At 37.3% G+C, this 19,057-nt stretch overlaps 1 protein-coding gene across 1 annotated transcript; it reads right to left on the bottom strand.

The window, feature by feature from the left end:
• Positions 1–5,658: 5,658 nt before the first annotated feature.
• Positions 5,659–7,934, bottom strand: LOC142609767 (uncharacterized). Its single transcript, XM_075781477.1, has one exon. The coding sequence runs from the start codon at positions 7,752–7,754 to the stop codon at positions 5,838–5,840; it is 1,917 nt and encodes a 638-aa protein (XP_075637592.1). The 5' UTR covers positions 7,755–7,934; the 3' UTR covers positions 5,659–5,837.
• Positions 7,935–19,057: the final 11,123 nt, after the last annotated feature.

Below are 19,057 nucleotides of genomic sequence, written 5' to 3'. Positions count from 1 at the left end.
GATACCTCAAGGGTTTTTTGGGTGTTGCTGCGCCTCATCTCCTCACTTTTTAGGGCTTTGTAGGTACTAATAGCAATCTCTTCAGCCCTATGAGCTGATTGGACAGCCTGTTTACAAATAATATTCGGACCACAGAGAGACGGTTAAAACAAAAAATCTAAATGCAAAAGAGGAAAGAAATGAGTGATAACTAATAGAATTCTTACCAGAGCAAGCTCCTTTTTTAGCATCATGAAAACATTTTGATCTCTCATCATTCGTAACTCGTGCATGTCGTCGGGCAACAGGAGAGCTTGCTTAAGTGCGTCTGCCACGCAAGCAGCTATTCCTACATCAGAATTCCTGAGGGATGCGTCGGCGGTAACCACGTGATCATCCACGATCATTTCTGGAGCCCAAATTGGGGCAAATACAGGCACACGAGTCTCGACCCGTTTCTCTGACCTCGTCTGCATTGTGCGAGCATATTTGGCTCCCTTCTTGGGCACCGTATCTTTGGGGGGGGAGGTCTTTTCCTCCCTCAATCGCATCCTTCCCCTTATGCTAATCCCTTTTTCATTTGAGATCGGCTTGATCAGTGCGTTGGGACTGGGTAGGTGGGGGAGGAGGGATTTTTGGCTGAAAAGACTTCTCTTGGCCTTTTTCCTTTGTCTGAGGCATTTTGGTCTGACCGCCTTCTGAATCTCTTGGCCGCCCACCTGAGCTTCCATTAGGTCTTTTAGTTTATGTAGGGACTTACGTTGGATTCCCATTGCCTCAAAATTGTCAGTCTCTCCTTGTGGATGGGTTGAGAAGGGGGTTGATTGAAGACTTTAAACTTGTCCTCGAAGTCTGATACTTCAACAATTTCTTCTTCTTCCTTTACGCTGGGTTGGGATGAGGTTGCTTCACCAGCTGTTTGTTGTGTTGGAATAAGAATTAGAGGAATACCGTCTGGTATGGGTTGTATAGGTTGTGTAACAAGGGTGCCTTGGGGAATGGGGGCGCCTTCAGGTAGAAGAAAACCCTCGGCAGCAATGCTTATCCGGTGTAAGCGTGGGTCTTTCGCTCTAATTACACACTTAGGCACTTGCAAAGTTTTGGATATAGGATCATAGCCGAGGATTAAATGAGCTACTCAGAGTTGGTTGTCTGTGTGCACAAACACTTCAACCTTCAATATTCTGTGTAGTCTTACGAAATCAACGAGATGGGAATGGCGAATCGCTGCGTGAGGGTTTGCGAAATCGTTGAGAAGAAAAATAAGGTTAGAATAAGTAAATGCTTTTATATAAAGCCAAGTATAAAAAGAAGGGCTATGAATAAATTCAATCAGGTCCAGAACTTCACCTGGTTCCTCCTCCCTTGTCGGACAGGGAACGCCGTCATGCCAATACCCTGATATGATTAGGAAATCATTTTTCATACCCTTGTTGGATTTAGGGAGGCATTGGATTAATCTAACCTCTAGGTACCTAGATTTTAGGTAATATCCCTGGTTCTTTAGGTGGTAGAGGTTATAAACCCAATTCACATCATGATGTGTGAGTCCTAAGTCCATTTTTTCATTTAGTGCGTCTATGGAACCTAGAATCCTAAACATATTTGGGGCGCATTGGGTAGGAGCTAATCTAAAAGCCCTAAGATAATCCTTGGTAACGGTATTTTCATCCCTCCTTCTATGAACGCTATCATCGGGATTATTACCTCTCCCGTTTGTCTTTTTTCATACCACTCCCTTTCTGTACAGTATGTAACAGGCACCCCCGGTGGAATTCTATACTTAGCCTTAAATTATTCTATTTTTTCATCCGAATCTACTAGAGATGCAAATCTACCCATTTGTGGGAATAAGGTATGGGTATGGTGGAAAAACTAAGAAGATGGGTGTGTCGAGGAGAAAGAAACACAAGAAAAAGAGAGAAGAAAGAAAATTAATGAAAGAAGGAGTCCGGGAGAACTTACTTTTAAAAAAAAAGACAAAGTCACCTTGGCCTAGTTCTTGATAAATGTGAGGGTGCGTGTAGATCGAAAAGGTTGGAAGATACGTTATATGAGTGTTGTAGTGTGTAAGAGGGGTTTGAATTGCTAGTATTTATATCAGAGGGAGTTATGAAGCGGGAAAATTCCCGCCTATGTCCCAATGCAATCCTCAACCGTTGGATGTGCGTCATGTCACTAAGCGTGGGGGGACAGAGAGACGTCAGAATTTAATTTAGGGACGCTTCGCATGCCGAAACATCAGGAACATGCAGTGGGCAGTTCAAAGGACGTCATCATTGTCAGGGAAGAGATGTGACGATTATAGAATAACAAGGACAGATGTCGAGATCCTCTTTCCTCCCGAGGTAGCAGAAATGAGAATCTCGAGGGGCTATTGTAGGGTCAATGGGCTTAAAATCTCGAGGACACTGAATAGTCCGAGGATGTGTAAATGTCAGCCCACGAAGCAATGCCAAAAGATAAAGAAGTGACATCTGATCAGGCATATCTAAGAGAATGGTCCGAGGAGGAAGATGTCTTCGGCTATAAATAGCCGAGGTAAAAGAAAGACTGGTTGACCTCCAACGACACTATTCTAGAAGATCCTATAGGTAAGGGTAAGCATGGTATACGTAGAATATAAGAAGAAGGGCAGTGGGATATTTAAAGATAAAACTGCTACCACCACCACCGCATTGAGTGCTCTACAACTGCTTCTCTGGCCACATTAATGGGGAAGTGAGGCCCGAGTATCAGGGTTCAGCCTTACAGCTACCTCTAAAGACTTGAGGGAAAGGGGATGGGACAAGTATCTAAATAAAGAATCTAATCCATGAGCGGGAGGTGATATAAAAGGAAGAGGAAAGTGCTTAGGAAAGAGGAGAAAAAAAAAAAGAGAAAAAAAATACCGTACACTTCACGATCCATAGCTATAATCTATCTTAGGAAGAGATAATATAAATCATCCTCAGCTGGTGTCCGAGGAGAAATTTCTTTCATATAAACAGTTCTTTGTATGTATCATTGTGATCAAGCCCATCATTTTTTGTTATCTAACATCACTAGAACCTAGATTTCAAGCTCACTCTTTACAAATTTTATTATATCAGGCCTTTTGGGCCCTTCCCCTGCTCACTGTGGATCATGCTCAAATTGGCATCAAAAGACAATGCATGTTAATTCTAAAATTAAATAAACACTGACTTAAGCACAAAATTTCCAATGAAATCCGATTATAACCGTTATGTGAGAACCTTTTTGTTTTGACTAATTTCATAACCATTAAAATCTATAAAAATTGGTATTTATATGCTCAGGATTCTCTCTCTGAGATATTTGTCCTCACACATCTTAGCGATCAAACCTGTGGTCTGATGCCATCACTATGGATGGGCCAGATGTGCTACAGCAGGCACCATCCAAAAGCTTGTTGGCAATTAACTTGGATCATTAATTTATATGTTATATAGACTATAAACAAGTAGTCGCGGTGGTTGAGGAAGTAGGCAAATAGCTAAAGGAACATAAACTTCAAAGCATTTAAGTAAAGGGAGATTAAAATTTTTGCATTGATGTAATCTATGCTATTATGGATACGGTATCGTGAGAAATTGCAGTCCTGGCAGCAGATGCAAAGGAGTTAGCTAGGTCTTTCATGTACCTTGAGATGTGGGACAATGATTATACACACGAGCTCCTTTTTGTTTCTCAAAAAAAAAAAAATCTTTCATAAGTTGTAATTTCTAATAGCTTATTGTCGTTGTAAATGGGCTGTAAAATTTACAGCGTTTGTGTTTTCCTTAGCTTGTCTTCCTTTTGTTGTGATTTCTTCTTGGAGGAAAGAGTTTTGTTCTTTTGATTCAGTTAAATAATATTCTGATTTATCGCTTTATATGTGTCCAAAAACGGAATTAAGAAAAAAAACCAAGTAGTCAACTAATTTACTCAGGTCGTTTGAGGGCAACCTTGTCTCATTACTGTTCTCACTGAAAGTTTATTTACTTCAAATCCCAATTCAAAATTTCCAGAGATATAATGGTTCAATGTTACATCCCAATTCTAATACAGAGGCTCTGCTCTTTAAACATTTTTTTCAGAAAAGTTACCTAACCAAAAAAAAGAAAGAAAATCTAATAAAAGAATAGATAACCCATAAACAAGTAATGAAGCTTATGAATAGATAGTCTGACAAGGGGTGTTGCCAGAGAACACTGTGGGGTTGGTGGGATGAACAACAAATCAAATGTAAAGACAGGTCAGTACACTTAGAATGCGTTTGGATAGGAGGGCTGCGTCCACATCTGGCCAGTTTTTTTTTTTTTTTTTTTTTCCACGCGCATGTGTCATTGTTCATTGGCCATGAACAGTGATTTTAGGCCAATGAACAGTACTTTTTGGGATGAACAGTAATTTTTACCCATTAAAAAATTATTTTTGTATAGTATTTTCAGTTTTCAGCAATAAGTTCTATCCAAACGGACTCTTAGTAGTTCAATTTGGAATGAGATTGTACAAGAACACCAAAGGATGAAAGGTGCAAAATGGTTTGGTTTCCTGACAATATTCCTGGCATACATTCATCAGTATGTTGCCCGTTAATGATAGACTATGCACTCTATACAAAGTTGGTAACTATAAATGGGAGATTTGTGTTGTTTGTAGAAGCCAAATTAAGAGTAGAAAGTAGAAACCATCTGTTTTTTAGCGTTTTCACTAGGACATTAAAGCAAAAAGTTTTGAAATCGTGTTCTTTCAGTTGGGAATTAAGGGAAGAAGGTTTCAAATGAGTCGAGGTAAGATTTCTTCGGCTGCTACAATCTACCATATATGACTGCAAAGAAAGTCAAGGATTCAAAATGGCAATGTCATCTCAAAAAATGGACTTCCACAATAAAAACCCATATTTATACAAAATTCAAAGGGAAAATGCCTAATCATAGTTGTCAAATTTCATTTTTATTGTATTGTGTATCGTAAGATACACAAACACTATATAAAGTTTATATATATACATATTTATTATAAAATTGGAACATAAGCAACTAGTGACTACTTTAATTTTTAGTTATGCTATAATATTTAATAAAACTAACCAAATAAACCAAGTGAAAAAATATTTATAACATCCACATTCAAATTTATCAAATGTAAAAGTGTTGATACATAATATCTAAGTCAAAGTAAATTTTTTTCCTCATCTCATCATATTCATCATTGCCTAATCAAATTTATCTCCATAGTCTAAAAAGAAGAGAGAGAGAGAGAGAGAGAGAGAGAGCGAGAGAGAGAGAGAGACTTTACGAGGGAGGGAGGAAGGGAGGGAGGGAGGGAGGGAGGGGTTGGGGGGGGGGGGGGGGGAGTTAAAGAGCTAAGGAAAAGAGAATTTGAAAGTGGACAAATGTGAGTATTTTTCAAGCCATTAGAGATGATGTTAGGAGGGTAGGTTTTTGTTAAAAAGAAGAAGAAAGTGCATTTGTTTTAGTTCAGAGTTGCATTTTGAAGCTAAAGAAGCAAATCAATCCAACAGCTTGTTGGCAACTAGCATGCTATACTAATTTACTCGATTTTAGGATCTCTCTGGACAATTTACTTACCAATATCATGTAAACTACAGTTTCAGATGTTGTATTTCAAATTTAGAACACAAGATAAATAGATTCACTGTAACTTAAATTCACAGCATCACAACCATACATATTATAGAAATATTGTTTCTCACTTAAAAACCAGAATGCCAAATTGTATTTGGCCACCAAAAAAGTCAGGGACTCTTCAATTAAGATACAATGATAGCTAGGAAAAAAAAGAGGGTTCACAAAGTAGTACATAACCAAATAAGCTAATAAACTACTGAAAAAAAGAAAAAGAAAAAGAAGCTAATCCAAATGAATAGGAGGGGTAACCAGAATTGGTCGAGAATGAGAAGGAGGACTGACCTTACCGAATGGAAGGGATTGTATAAACCTATTTGCCATGTTAAACCCTCCCAGATCAAGGCCTCCATATGTCCCTCCTAGGTACATTGGCCAGTCCCAATGGTCATCTGTGAAATAGATCCTATTACTTACTGTAGGGATCGTGCTTGTAGGAATGCTCCAGGAGTTGCCATCACCGACAAAAAAAGCATGACCTTCTAAGTCTCTCACTTCCTCAAAAGCCAATGCATTGAAGTTGAACGTGTAGGCCAAAAAAGATGTAGTCACATGCCTCCTCTGCGAAGGAATAAGATATCCATAACGAAATACCATGTAAAGCTTTCCCAATGACTCCACCAAATAAAGTTGTCGGGGTTCTCGTACATCTGGTTGATGGGAAGCAATAACTTGTACCTCAGGTAACAGAGGAGCATCAAGTTCAAAGCGCACCAGTGTGCCTTCATCACAAAGTCCATATACTTGGTCACTAAGACATGCAACATCTTTGAATTTCAAATTGTCTGGACTGGCAACAATGACCCATTCATCTTGTCCTCTTCTGCTCAAAGTCGCCCCTTCTCCCACTCTAGCAAAAGCCAAGCAATTCATGGGGCTGAAAATTGCAAAGACAAGGAAAGATAGCTCATGATCATGGGACGGGTCCTTGCAAAGAATGAATTTGTGTGCGAGGCGAAACCACTCTTCTGGAGCATCTCCTCGAATTGTGTCTAGTGGTGGAAGAGCAATTGGCTCTCCTTTCACAAGAGGCACAAGGTGGGCTCTATAATCAGGACCCAAGGCTACAACCCAATTATGTTGAGACCCCCAGCAGCGTTTTCCGCAGAGTGCTTTGGATAGTGGTAATTGATAACGATTTCTGTTGAGGAGACTAAAGAACCGTCGCCTGTGAGTGTGTGGTGTCTCGGAAAGCATCAGCCAAGGAAGCTGATGAGGCCTTGTGATAGTAGTGGCAAAACAAGCAGAACGCCATGTTTGGGAAATCCCTGTAGCCGCCATAACATCTTCAAAGCTATGAAGTCGATTTACAATTTCTCTCAGGAAATCTAAGTGGAGTTCGGACCAGTCATTGGAGTCTAACCCAAAATTCAAGGTTATTTTTATTTTATTTTTACTGAATAACCCAAAATTCAAGGTTGCAATAGAAGAACGATTAACTCGATATCTTTCCATATACTCTACTAAGTCAATAAAGAAAATGTAAGGCACAGTCATCGACATATATTTGAAACGCTCAGACAAGGAAACGTCTGGTATCAGACTTGAAAGGGAAAATAAAATAACCGATTGAATACTGATGAAACTTAAAGAAATCCCATATCGGAGACTGAGAGTGATGGAGCTAATGCTACAATTAACAAATAAACTTTCCAAAATTATAGGTACTATCATTAAATAAGCAGACACAATTAAGGACATCATTATGCAAAGCACAGCCAAGGAAATGTCTGAGATCAGGACAGTCAAGAGAAACGAAATTACAAAAAGAAATCTGGGCAACCTTAAAGAAATCCCATGGCGTTGACTGAGAGTTATGGAGCAATCACTATAACGATGAAAGTAACGAATAACTAGAAATTCTTTCATATGAGATTTGATAATAGGTATATATGCCATGTTTTCAAGTACCAAAAGAACAATGGTGAGGCAAAAACAGAACCGCTCACCGCGATTGAGAGTGGTGGTCATAATACCGTAATGATCAAAAGAGTAAAGAAAAGAAGTCAATGCCCTCGTCATGGTATGAAGTGACAAAAGAACAATGGTGAAGCCTAAACAGAGCCGCCCACAGCGATTGAGAGTGGTGGTCCTAATACCGAGACGATCAAAATAGTGAAGTAAAGGACTCACTGACTTCATGATGGAGTTGAATGTGTTACTCTGTGAAAATTGAAAACCTCAAAACAAGCTAATCAATAATCACAACGGCAAACTTAGCTCCAAATGATAATATATGAGATCGACAAGAAATTTAGACCAATCTAGATCTAGCTCTGCTATGTGTGAAAGCTAACAAATACAAGAGCGGTCAGAATGAATGAGATCAAGTTTGGGAAAGTATAAAGTAGGGCCTTCATCTGGGAAAGTAATTTGACTATTCAATCCAAGAAAAAGAAAGCTGAAGAATCTACTCCATGTTACGATGTTAGGCGCGAAGTTGAAGGATGATGCTAATTCGTTAGTTCACAATATTTAATTTATTACTTTATAAGTTAATTAGTTTAGTCTTTGAGGGCCAATATTTGAATCACTCAGCCTATCACCAATTAGCTTCATTTTTTGATACAGTAAACATCACCAATTAGCTTCATAGTTAAGTTTTCCCACTCAAATTTCATCTGACTCAACTGCTTTAGTACCAATGTTAACAATATCCTTCATATCTTTTGGTACCGATTTCGATAACTTAATATTTCGGTACTAACCTATTTGGACGTAGGGTTTCAGAATTACTACTAAATTAGTAATAAATTAAAAAATGTTATTTTTCATTGGTTTTTCTATTTTTTATAATAGAGTTATTAGTTATTACTCATTGCTATTATTAAGCCAAATAACATAAAAGAAAATCATAATAAAGTAATTAAATTGATTATTCAAAAAATGGCAAAATACTATTATAATCCCTAAACTTTATTAAAAGTTTGTTTTTTATCTCTAAACTTTAAGAAGTTTATTTTTCGTTCATAAACTATTGAAAAGTTCATCTTTCATCCCTAATTTATTGAAAATGTTTTATTTATGTCCTTAAACTTTATTAAAAACTTGTTTTTTATCCCTAAATTATTGAAAAAAGTTCTTTTTTATCCCTATTTTTGTTTCTAAACTATTGATAAAGCTCTTTACAAAGTTTTGGAATGAAAAAAAAAAATTTAATTAATTTTAGGGACAAAAAAAATAATTTTTTGTTAAAGACCAAAATAGTATTTTATCCATATATTGTTAAGACATATTTATAAATCATGAAATTTCAAGGAAGCTTTCTTTCTTTTGAGAAAGATTTCTTTCCAGGAAGCTTTCTTTATAAACCAAGATTTATAGCTTTGTCCATAGCAATAATTTTGGTTTCAAGTGTGTGATTTTTGAAGGTGATGCCAAGGTTGTCATTGATTCTATAATTTGCTCATGTAATGAGTTTGCTCATCATTTAATCCATTGGACATGTATTTCTCCAAATTGGGGACCCTAACCCATCTTTTTCATCTCTTTATGGGTCCTTTGTAAAAAAGTTAATGGATCAATTTTCTTCGTTGTTGTCTATACCTTTTTTGAAGTATAAATAAATAAAAAACCTTTTAAGTCCACTCTTACCACCTACCACGTTACTTTTCTACTCCAATTCTTTTTTATTACAAAGCTTAATCAATTATTAAAAGAAAAAAGAAAGTGGCTAAGTTCATACTGGGGAACCTTGAAGAAAGACCATAACGGCGAGTGAATGAATGATAATCGTAAGACCATCACCGACTGACCTCAAGATCATGGAATTCAATGTGCTTTGAATGAGACAGACAAGAAACTGAGACCAATCTAGCTAGAGCCAGGTCTACTGTGTGTGGAAGGCTTAACTAATACATTTTGGGAAAGTATTTAGGGTCTTCATCGGTAATAGTAATTTGACAATCGAACCTAAGAAAAAAAAAAACACACTTAAGAAACAAACAAGAAGGAGAAGCAGAAATGGTGTTTTTTTTTTTTTGTGCAATTCAATTTCAACCCAAGAAAGATAAAGACGTTGAAAAAACAGACAAAACCAGAAAAAGTGCCTAAAGTTCAGCATCATAGGTTTTTTTTTTTTTTTTAGATGAAAGGAATTAGCTTCATAGTTAGTTGGCATCCGAAATTGCAAATAATATTCTATTTTACCATTTAAAAAATTATTTTTTCTATTATACTATCCTACTTTACTATATACGTATTATTTCATTTTCTATTTAACTATACAACTCATTCAAATAATACATACTACCCAATAAAATAATATAATACAATCTCTTACTTGCTATAGTAAAAAAAAAAAAAGAGAAGAGAAGAAAGAGACATTAAAAAAGTAATTAAAAAAATAGGAATTTGCTACAGTAACATCTTACTTGTAAGATGTTTGTTGATGCTCATTTTGACAAAAGGCCCAATAGCAAGAAGAAGCCCAACAATATGAGAGGAAAAATAGTTAGTAAATTGAGAAGAAGAACCACTAAAACCGAATGGCAGGAATAATGGATCAAAGGCCTAGAAAATAGCAAATGGGACTCAAAGAAAGCATGCGAGCCTAAGCGAGCCCAGAAAGAGAAGTAATAAACCCATGATCACTGTGAAAAATAGAAAGTAAGCAAGAATGGGTCAAAGAGGTCTGAAGTAAATGAATTAAGTGAGTAAGGGGGGTAGTTTGAATTTCATATTTCCGTATGTGAAAAGAATGACAAGCCCATAAACCCCCAAAGGAAAAGGATGTGGAAATTTGGGCCGAGGAAACCCAAATGACTTAGCAAAGGCTCATGGGAGTGAAAAATTTGAATGAGCCAAGGATGCCCAAGAGAAGGAAATGGGCGAGGATGCTCAAATGGATGAAATGGGCCAAGGAAGCCCGGAAGCAATAGAAACGGGCCAAGAAAGCCCAAACTAGTATGAATACTAGCCCAATGATAACACTAGGCCGCTAGAATTAAGCAGGGGAAAAGTATGCAGCAAACTCAAAAGAAAGTCCAGCAAGCACAGGTCATACAACAGCATAGCAGGAATGGCAAGATGGCACAACAGAAGTATTAGTAAACCCACAGAAGGAACAAAGAACGAGTTTAAAAGAAGAAAGGCCCACAATAAAGCAAGGCCCAGTCCAGGAAGGAAGGAAGCAAGCTATAAAGAACAAAGGCTCAGAAATTCATTCATGCCACAAGAGGCTAAGAATGAGCAGCAGAATGCACAAACGAGCCTTCAGGTCATGGCAAATGCATGAACAACAAGCAAGCTATGGACACACACGAAAGTGGAGCATGCATAAGGCTCAGGCATCACCAACTTGTACCCAACCAATATAGGATTGTTGGGCCATGGGTCAGATGTAAAAGAGGGTATGATCTGGCAGTGGGGAGAAAGGGGGAGCTTATTCTAGGGTTCCCGCTCAAACTCTTTTGGGGAAAAATGTTTTGCTGAAATGACATACTACCTAAAAGAGGAAAGATGAGTTGGAATTACTAGGTGCATGCCATGAGGGATAGTGAGAGAGAATGCCCACCCTTATCCGGATAGGAATGCCACGGTGAACAAGCAAACAAAATATGGCTCTTTGTCTGGTAATGGGATGTGATACGACCAACACAGGTAAGTGGTGGTGACTGGGTAGCTAACAAACAAGTAGGTGGTTGGGAAGGACACCCACACCTAAACAAAAGTGGTTAAAGGGTAAAATGGTTAAAACCCAGTCACGACAGGTAGTATAAAAAGAGCCTCCCCCGTGCACAGGAGATACAATACTAGACAACATAACTACAAATAGGAAAGACCACGTAACACAATACATCAAAAAGAAAACATAGAGCAAGAGAGTAAAAAGAAATAAAGCAAAAAACTTAGAGAGAAAAGAGAGAAAAAAAAAAAAGTAGGCAAGAGTGAGATGACATGCATGTACCAATGGGCTTGTCCCTTTCTCTCCCTCTAAAAATCTTACCCTCTATTTGAGGATTAAGGATTTTTGGAGCATATGTCATTTAGGCCCATTCTATCAAAGTGGATAATCTCTGCAGCAGGACTCTCCTGTGAGGTTACCTACATTGAGGAAGTGGTTCCCTCTTTGGTCTTACCTCCGTAAGGCAACCAAGTGCAGCAGACTAACTGTTTCTACTTTGTTTTTCTTATTGATTAAATACTGATGTTATCTCATCTTCATTATTGTCATTTTATTGCATATTTATGGCCATACTGCTATTTTCTTTATTTTTTGGAAATTCTTATGACTAACAATAAGCGCATTTCCTTCGTTGTTATTATATTATACTTGTCTGCCATAACTCTCTTGCAACAATCTCATCTACCATAAGCACGTGACCAAGGCATTAACAAAAGGGCCCTAGTTTGCGCACAAGCTGGTTTGAAGTGAGTTGCAATCAGACCAGTCCTGACTCTCCTACCCAGAACCTTTAGGCCTTAGTGTGGTAGGAGGAAGCCCAGCCCATCATCTCAAAAAGGCCCACCACAATGTTACTGTACTGTAGTTAAATTGTAATAATTTTTAGAACTTTCATGTTGGATAATGCCCATTTTTATGATTTGATGCTAAAATATAGGATATTTGGAGTTTTGCAACTCCAAATTTTCCCACACGATGTACGAATACTTTGCAAATTCATTTGAAATAATTTTATGTTTTTTATATCCTATTTATAATACTCATTTTGTTCTATAATATTTATGTTTTACCACAATAATGTTTTTTTGGTAATCACCACGATATTGTTTAATGCTTTGAAACTTAATTTTCTTAATTTATATTTTATGTAAAATATATATATATATATATATTTAGAGAATTGGTTTCCAAATACTGAGTGAAATTGCTATACTAATCTAAATTTCTGAGATTGGAATAGCCAAGATTTTTAGGCATTTCAAGGAGACTAACATATTGTATTATATGTAGACTTTATTTTTTGAATTGATTAAATGATTTTAAAATTTGAAATTTTATAAATTTAAATTCAAAGCATAAAATACTTTCATATCCTAAAATTACAAAAATTCAAGCAATCTCCCAAACACTTCCTCAACTACTCCATTTTCATAACCAAATACCAACCCACAAATCTCAAACACCCATTTCATTATCACAACGAAAGGAAATCATTTGTTAGTACCAGCATATAGAGAATGTAATAAAATAAAGAAAAAATGGTTAAAAACATTTCCATTTAAAAAAAAATTTTAATTGCTTTTAGCTAGACTTCCAAATAAAAAATAATAATAATAACACAAAAAACACTCTAAAATGACTTTCACTTTTATCGTCATGGCTCATATCGATATTGCACTATAAAGCAATAAAAAACTACAAAGAAATAGAAAACAACTAATCTAATCAATTAGAATGTTTCTTTTTATTTCTTTTTAGTTCTAAAACAAAATACAATTATGACTTTCTCACACCAATCACCTAAAGATCCAAAGCCAATTACATCCTTTACAAGACCCATAACATCTAACCTTAACATCAAACCAATAAGTGGCATCGTTACTCAATAATAAAAAAATAAAAAAGCAGATTCTCTTCCTTGGTTATAGCCAACTCACATGGGTTAAGAAAGGACGATGAAGTTGGAGTTAGGTAGGTGTCATTGAAAGGTTAAAGATATATGACATCATTCTTGATTATGATGTATTCGAAATGAGATGGCATGAAGGGTTATGGGCATAGGAGGTCTTTTAGCTTGAAACATTGAATCAAATAAAACAAAGAGTCTTACAAAGAATCCTTATTCTTTAATAGTAAAAGTCTTGAAGCATTGAACCAAACAAACCAAAAGTATCTATTCATGTTCAGAACATAAGGAACATGCAAACCAATGGTTAGATTTTTAAAATTCAAACCCAATAAATAAATATTGTGGAAGCCATTTTTGGGTTAATGGGTCAAGGCTCGTTTTGCTATGCTCAGTCCCGTGGAGTAGTGGGTTAGGGAGTTGGGACTGGCCTATTATCCCAATGGGATTATGCCATAGGTTAGATTGTGAGCAAGCGAGGCGTTCCCAATACGCAAACAGGGCGAGGAGTGCTACGATAGACTGGGTATCTCAACGAACACAGCAGATAGTGCCACTGCAGAACAACTGATACAACAAATATGATAAAAGATGTCACAATAGAACAACTTATACAACAAATATAATAAAAGATGCCACGAAAAAAAACTGTTAAAGCAAATATGATAAAAGATGTCACGATAGAACAACTGATACAACAATATAATAATAGATGCCACGACAGAACAACTGTTGCAGCAAATATAATAAAAAGATGTCACGGCAAAACAAATGATACCACAAATATAATTAAAAAATGTCACAACAGATATAATAAAAGGTACCACAACAAATACGAAAAAAGGTACCATAACAGGATAGCTAACAGCAAAAGGTGCTACAGCAAAACAAGTACCAATACAAGTGATAAGCAAGTTAAGATGAGCTATAGCAGTCTACATAGGATTGCGTGAGTTCACCACCTCAATCTTAGGTCAAGTCTTTCAACAGGAAACAGTCCAAAAGAGAATCCAAAACCCAACACGGACAACCTTGTTACAGGCTTTTGCCATCAAAGTTGTACGTTTCAGAGCCAGGACCTAGATGGTTATGCATTGTTACTTATAGGGTTTCAAAGAGTGGTTTGTCAAGAAGGAGGGAAAATGCTGTCTATTGATACATGCCCCTATTTTTGTTGTATTTTCTCTCTTCCCTTTTACCACTTTCTTTGATTCCGTTTTTTAGTTTCTTACTGTTATATTACTATGGGTTTTTCCCTCCGACCTCTCTCTTTCTTGCTTCTCCTCCCCCTTCATCTATGGCTACCTCTTCCATTTATGATGAAATTTTTCAATGGGATTGCCGCTAAGGCTTCACCAACTGCTTTTGGTGTCTTATGAACATTCCTTCAGGACTACCCACAAACTCATTGGTTGCTCGGCCATTACTTCTGCTCGGAGTGTGCTTGTTGCACCACTCCCCGTTCTAGGACAAAACCCTCTTTTGTTTTGTTTGTCCACTCACCTTTCTTGCCTTACCCGAATGGATATAGGTTTGATTCCTTTTCTCTACCTACCTCTATAGCATGCATCAAGTGGTCCCAACCCTTTGCCTACCTCTTTCAAGCGTAATGTCATCCCAAGAGGGCATTTTTCCCAAAAAAAGAGCTTTGGCGGGAACCCCAAAATAGACATTTTTTCCCTCACCACTAAACCACACCCTCTGAGTCCATTAACTGTGGGTCTACCCCTCCTGTATTGGCTGAGTATAAGTGGGTGGTGCTCCGGCCCTTGTGTGTTCGTTCCACTACCCTCTGCGTTTGTCTTCTTTTGCTCCTACGTTATTTCTGTCATTCCTACCATGTCTCATTCTACTATGTGTCTCTTGTATTCATGCTTATCCTCCATGGCATGAAATGCGTGGGCTTTAGGGCTTACATTGTTTCTTCTTATTTCTTCACGAGCTTGGGCATTGTCTTGGCAAAAGGTCCTGCCCATTTTGTTCATTGGACTCTTGCCCTTATTGCTTCTCTTCTTGCTATGCCTATGGGCCTGCTGACTGTCACTAGGCCTATTGGGTTCTTATTCATTCTTTTCTTGGGCTTCCATGGCCCATTTACTTTGCTCTTATCTCTTATTGTGCTTGTGTACTTGCTGGCCATTATTCCTACTATGCTACCCCATTGGGCTTTTTACTTCTTTCCTTGGGCTTTTGTGGCTCATTTATTTTGCTTTTACATCTTATTGTGCCCATAGGCTTGCTGGCCATTTTTCTTGTCATGTTGGCCCATTGGGTTTTTTACCTCTTTTCTTGGACTTCCATGGTCCATTTACTTTACTTTTACCTCTTACTATGCCCATAGGTTTGCTTACCATTTTTTCTTGGCATGCTGGCCCATTGGGCTTTTTACCTCTTTTCTTGGGTTTTCGTGACCCATTTACTTTACTTTTACCTTTTATTGTGCAAATGGGCTTACTGGCCATTATTCCTGCCATGCTAACCCATTGAGCTTTTTACCTCTTTTCTTGGGCTTCTATAGCACATTTTCTTTCATCATGCTTCTTTCACTTCCTTCCTCTTTCATCTTTCTTTGTCATTAGGCTTCTTCTACTGTTGGTCCCTTTGTCAAAAAATGGGTATCAATAAACTTGTTTCTCTCCAAACATGTTTCCATGTGAATGCTCTAATTCTTGCAAGTACCTACCGTTTGAAGGATGAAAAGTAAGGTTGTAAAGGGTTTTAGTGGTAAACGATACTACGATAGTGCAGGCCTAGTCCACCTGTGTGTGGATTAGGCTTTCGATTGCCAATATAAATGGGTTCAACCCAAACAAATGTAATTAATCAAGAGTTAAAAAATGGATTTCTTGATTGCTTTAATGATATGGGTTCAACCTCCCCAATTGTTGCCCAATTTTCCATACTTAGGAAGAACTTATGAGATGCATTAGTTCTCAATCTTTAAGAACTTTCCATACCATTTTTAAAAGGACAAAGTTTACTACATATTTTGAAAATCTAACAGTTGAATTGCATGTTCTTTATGCTCTTAATACGCATATCAAATTTTGTATCAATTAGATTTTATTTACTATATAATCTATAAGCTTATATTCTATGCATAATTTTTAACTACAAAAACTTGCAATTTAAACAATTTATTGATGACATAGCTATTAATATTCAATTTTCTAGAAAATTTGTATTCATGGAGTTTATAAGAAGTAGATGTAATCCAATGGTGCATTTGTCAAAATTCACCTCCAATAAAAAGATATTGAGTAAGGTTGTAGCCTTAGGTTACAATCAATTTTGTAGTTCAACTTTATCCATCTTAAAATCCATCTTGTATGTATGCATGTAAAAGCCTCTAAACGAGTGGTATAGATCCAAAAAATATTGTTAATTGATGTATGCTAACATGTTTGCATTCGATGATAACACAATAAACGTACTACTCTAAAATTAGAAGAAATTATAAAATACCTACATGCTCAAAAAATATTGATTTAGCTCAATCTAAAGATTTTATTTTATTTTAGTTAAGCACTTATTCATCCATCAGTCAAAATGGTGATTTTCCCTTTTGTCATAAAACAATGTTTTTGCATGTAGTGTGATGTAAAACGATAATTGCAAAATAGGATCTATAATTTTCATTGCGAAAAAGCTACCCAATTGGCTTGTGGCCTTTTTCCATTTCCCCCTTACTTACATAAAATGGGTTATACAAAGGCTCAAGTGATAACTAAATTGTAATGATATATTTTACATTGTCTCATGTTTGTGGTTTGAACCACATTATTTCTCTTCCTTACTATCTACATATCTCAAGAAATAGGGATGACAATGGAGTGGAATGGGGTAGGATTGTTGATACCCGTTTTTGATAAAAATGGCTCAACGGTAGAAAGGCCCAATAGCAAGCAAAAATGAAGAAGAAAAGGATGGAAAAGCAAATGAGCCTTAAGAGCCTAAGGAAAGAGGTGAAAGCTCAATGGGCCAACATGTCAGGAAGTGATAGCCAGCAGGTTTATAAGCACAATAAGAGGTAAAAGTAAAGCAAGTGGGCCATGAGAACTCAAGGAAAGAGATAAGAGCCCTATGGGCTAACATGGCAAGAAGTGACAACCAGCAGGCTTATGGGCACAATAAGAGGTAAAAGTAAAGCAAGTGGGTTGTGAGAGCCCAAGGAAAGAGGTAAAAGCCCAATGGGCCAATGTGGCAAGAAATGAGAGCCAGCAGGCTCATAAGTATATAAGAGGTAAAAACAAAGTAAATGGGCTATGAGAGTCCAAAGGAAGAAGTAAAGCCCAATAGGCCAGCAGGTCCATGAACACAGCAAGAGGTGGAAAAAAAAGGAAATAACGTGCAAGTCAGTGGATTATAGAGGCCCGAGGAAATAAGAAATAAGAAAAGCAAAAATCTAACAAATTGGTTTGGCAAGAACTTATGCCAAGTAAACACAAGCCTAGGATGGGATGAAAAGAAATAAGGCAAACCCAAAAACCCATGCTCTCTTCCATAGAGGACAAACACGGGCAGAAGAGACACGCAACAGAACGAACAAAGTTAATATGCTACAGTAGAAATGGTGTGGGAACAAAAGAAAACAAAAAACAAAGGATAGTGGAGCAAGCACACAATGGTCGGAGCACCACCAATCTCTACCTAGCTAATACAAGAGAGGTGGGCCCATGGTCAAGGGATTCAGGGGGTATGGCTTGATGGTAGGGGAAAAGAGTCTATCTTTGGTTTCCAACTAGGGCATCTTTTGGAAATATACTCTGTTAGGATGGTATCTTACCCAAAAGAGGTGGTAGACAGCTAGAACCACCTGATGCATGTCATAGAGGTAAGTGAGGAGGTAACCAAATTCTTATCCATTTGAACCTAGAGGTAAAGGGTTATAGCAAGATCAAACAAAGAGAGATTTTATCATGGAATGAGTAGTGAAAAAAGAGAAGGCACTGAGTTTACCCAGTAGTGGTAGTGGTCGGGCAACCAATGGGTTGGTGGGTAGTCCTGAAGGGATTTCAACAACAAATGGTGAAACCCTAGGGGTAAAAGGGAGAAATCTCATGTAATTAGTCCACTATAAAGAGGGGCAATAGCCATAGATGAAAGGGACAAGGACCCAATGGGAAGCAAGTAGTGAAAATTGAGAGAGTAATAGAGAAAAAAAAAAAAGAGAGAAAGAAAGTAAGTGGTAAAAAGAAGAGAGAAAGCACGGCAGAAATATGGATATGCATTAATAGACTATCTTTTCCCTCCTTTTTTAGCAAACCCACTCTTTGGAATTCCAAAAGTAGTAACAAGTAGCCATTTAGGCCAATTCCCCAAAATGCACAACTTTAATGGCAAAAGTTTGTGACTAGGGTTGTTCAAGTTGGGATTTGGGCTCCTTTTTTGTTCACTTTCTGTGGAACTATTTGGCACTCAACTTTGATTGCAAATACATATAATTTTACTTGTTAGAGCTTATATTTGCTATATTAGTTGTTCTGTCGTGGCATCCTTTACCATATTTGCTGTGTTGGTTGTTCTATCGTGACATCTTTTACCATATTTGCTGTATTAGTTGATCTATCATAGCATCTTTTATTATATTTGCTGTGTTAGTTGGTCTACCATGGCATCCTTTATCATATTTGTTGTATTGGTTGTTCTATTGTGCCAACTATTTTGCCATTTCACTCCCTCCTGATGTAGCTGGCCCACTGACCACAGTCCAACTCTCTACTTTGTGTGTTTTGTCGTCTACACCCCTGGAGTGCTTGGCTTGCACACAAATTGGCCTATAGCATGGTCCTACTAAGGTATTAGGCCAACCCCAACTTCCTGACCCACGACTCAATGGGCCTGAACATTAAGACAAGAAAACTCATGGGTGCCCATCCCGCCATGTCTACTCTTTAAGGCAAGGAAACTCAT

The sequence above is a fragment of the Castanea sativa genome, chromosome 9, assembly GCF_040712315.1.
Source record: "Castanea sativa cultivar Marrone di Chiusa Pesio chromosome 9, ASM4071231v1".
NCBI lineage: Eukaryota > Viridiplantae > Streptophyta > Magnoliopsida > Fagales > Fagaceae > Castanea > Castanea sativa.
The sequence above is the reverse complement of the archived record's forward strand: the minus strand, read 5'-3'. Positions and strand labels throughout refer to the sequence as shown.

Excerpts from the sequence above, each read along its gene's own strand:
- LOC142609767 (XM_075781477.1), bottom strand. The coding sequence starts at position 7,754 with ATGAAGTCAGTGAGTCCTTTACTTCACTATTTTGATCGTCTCGGTATT.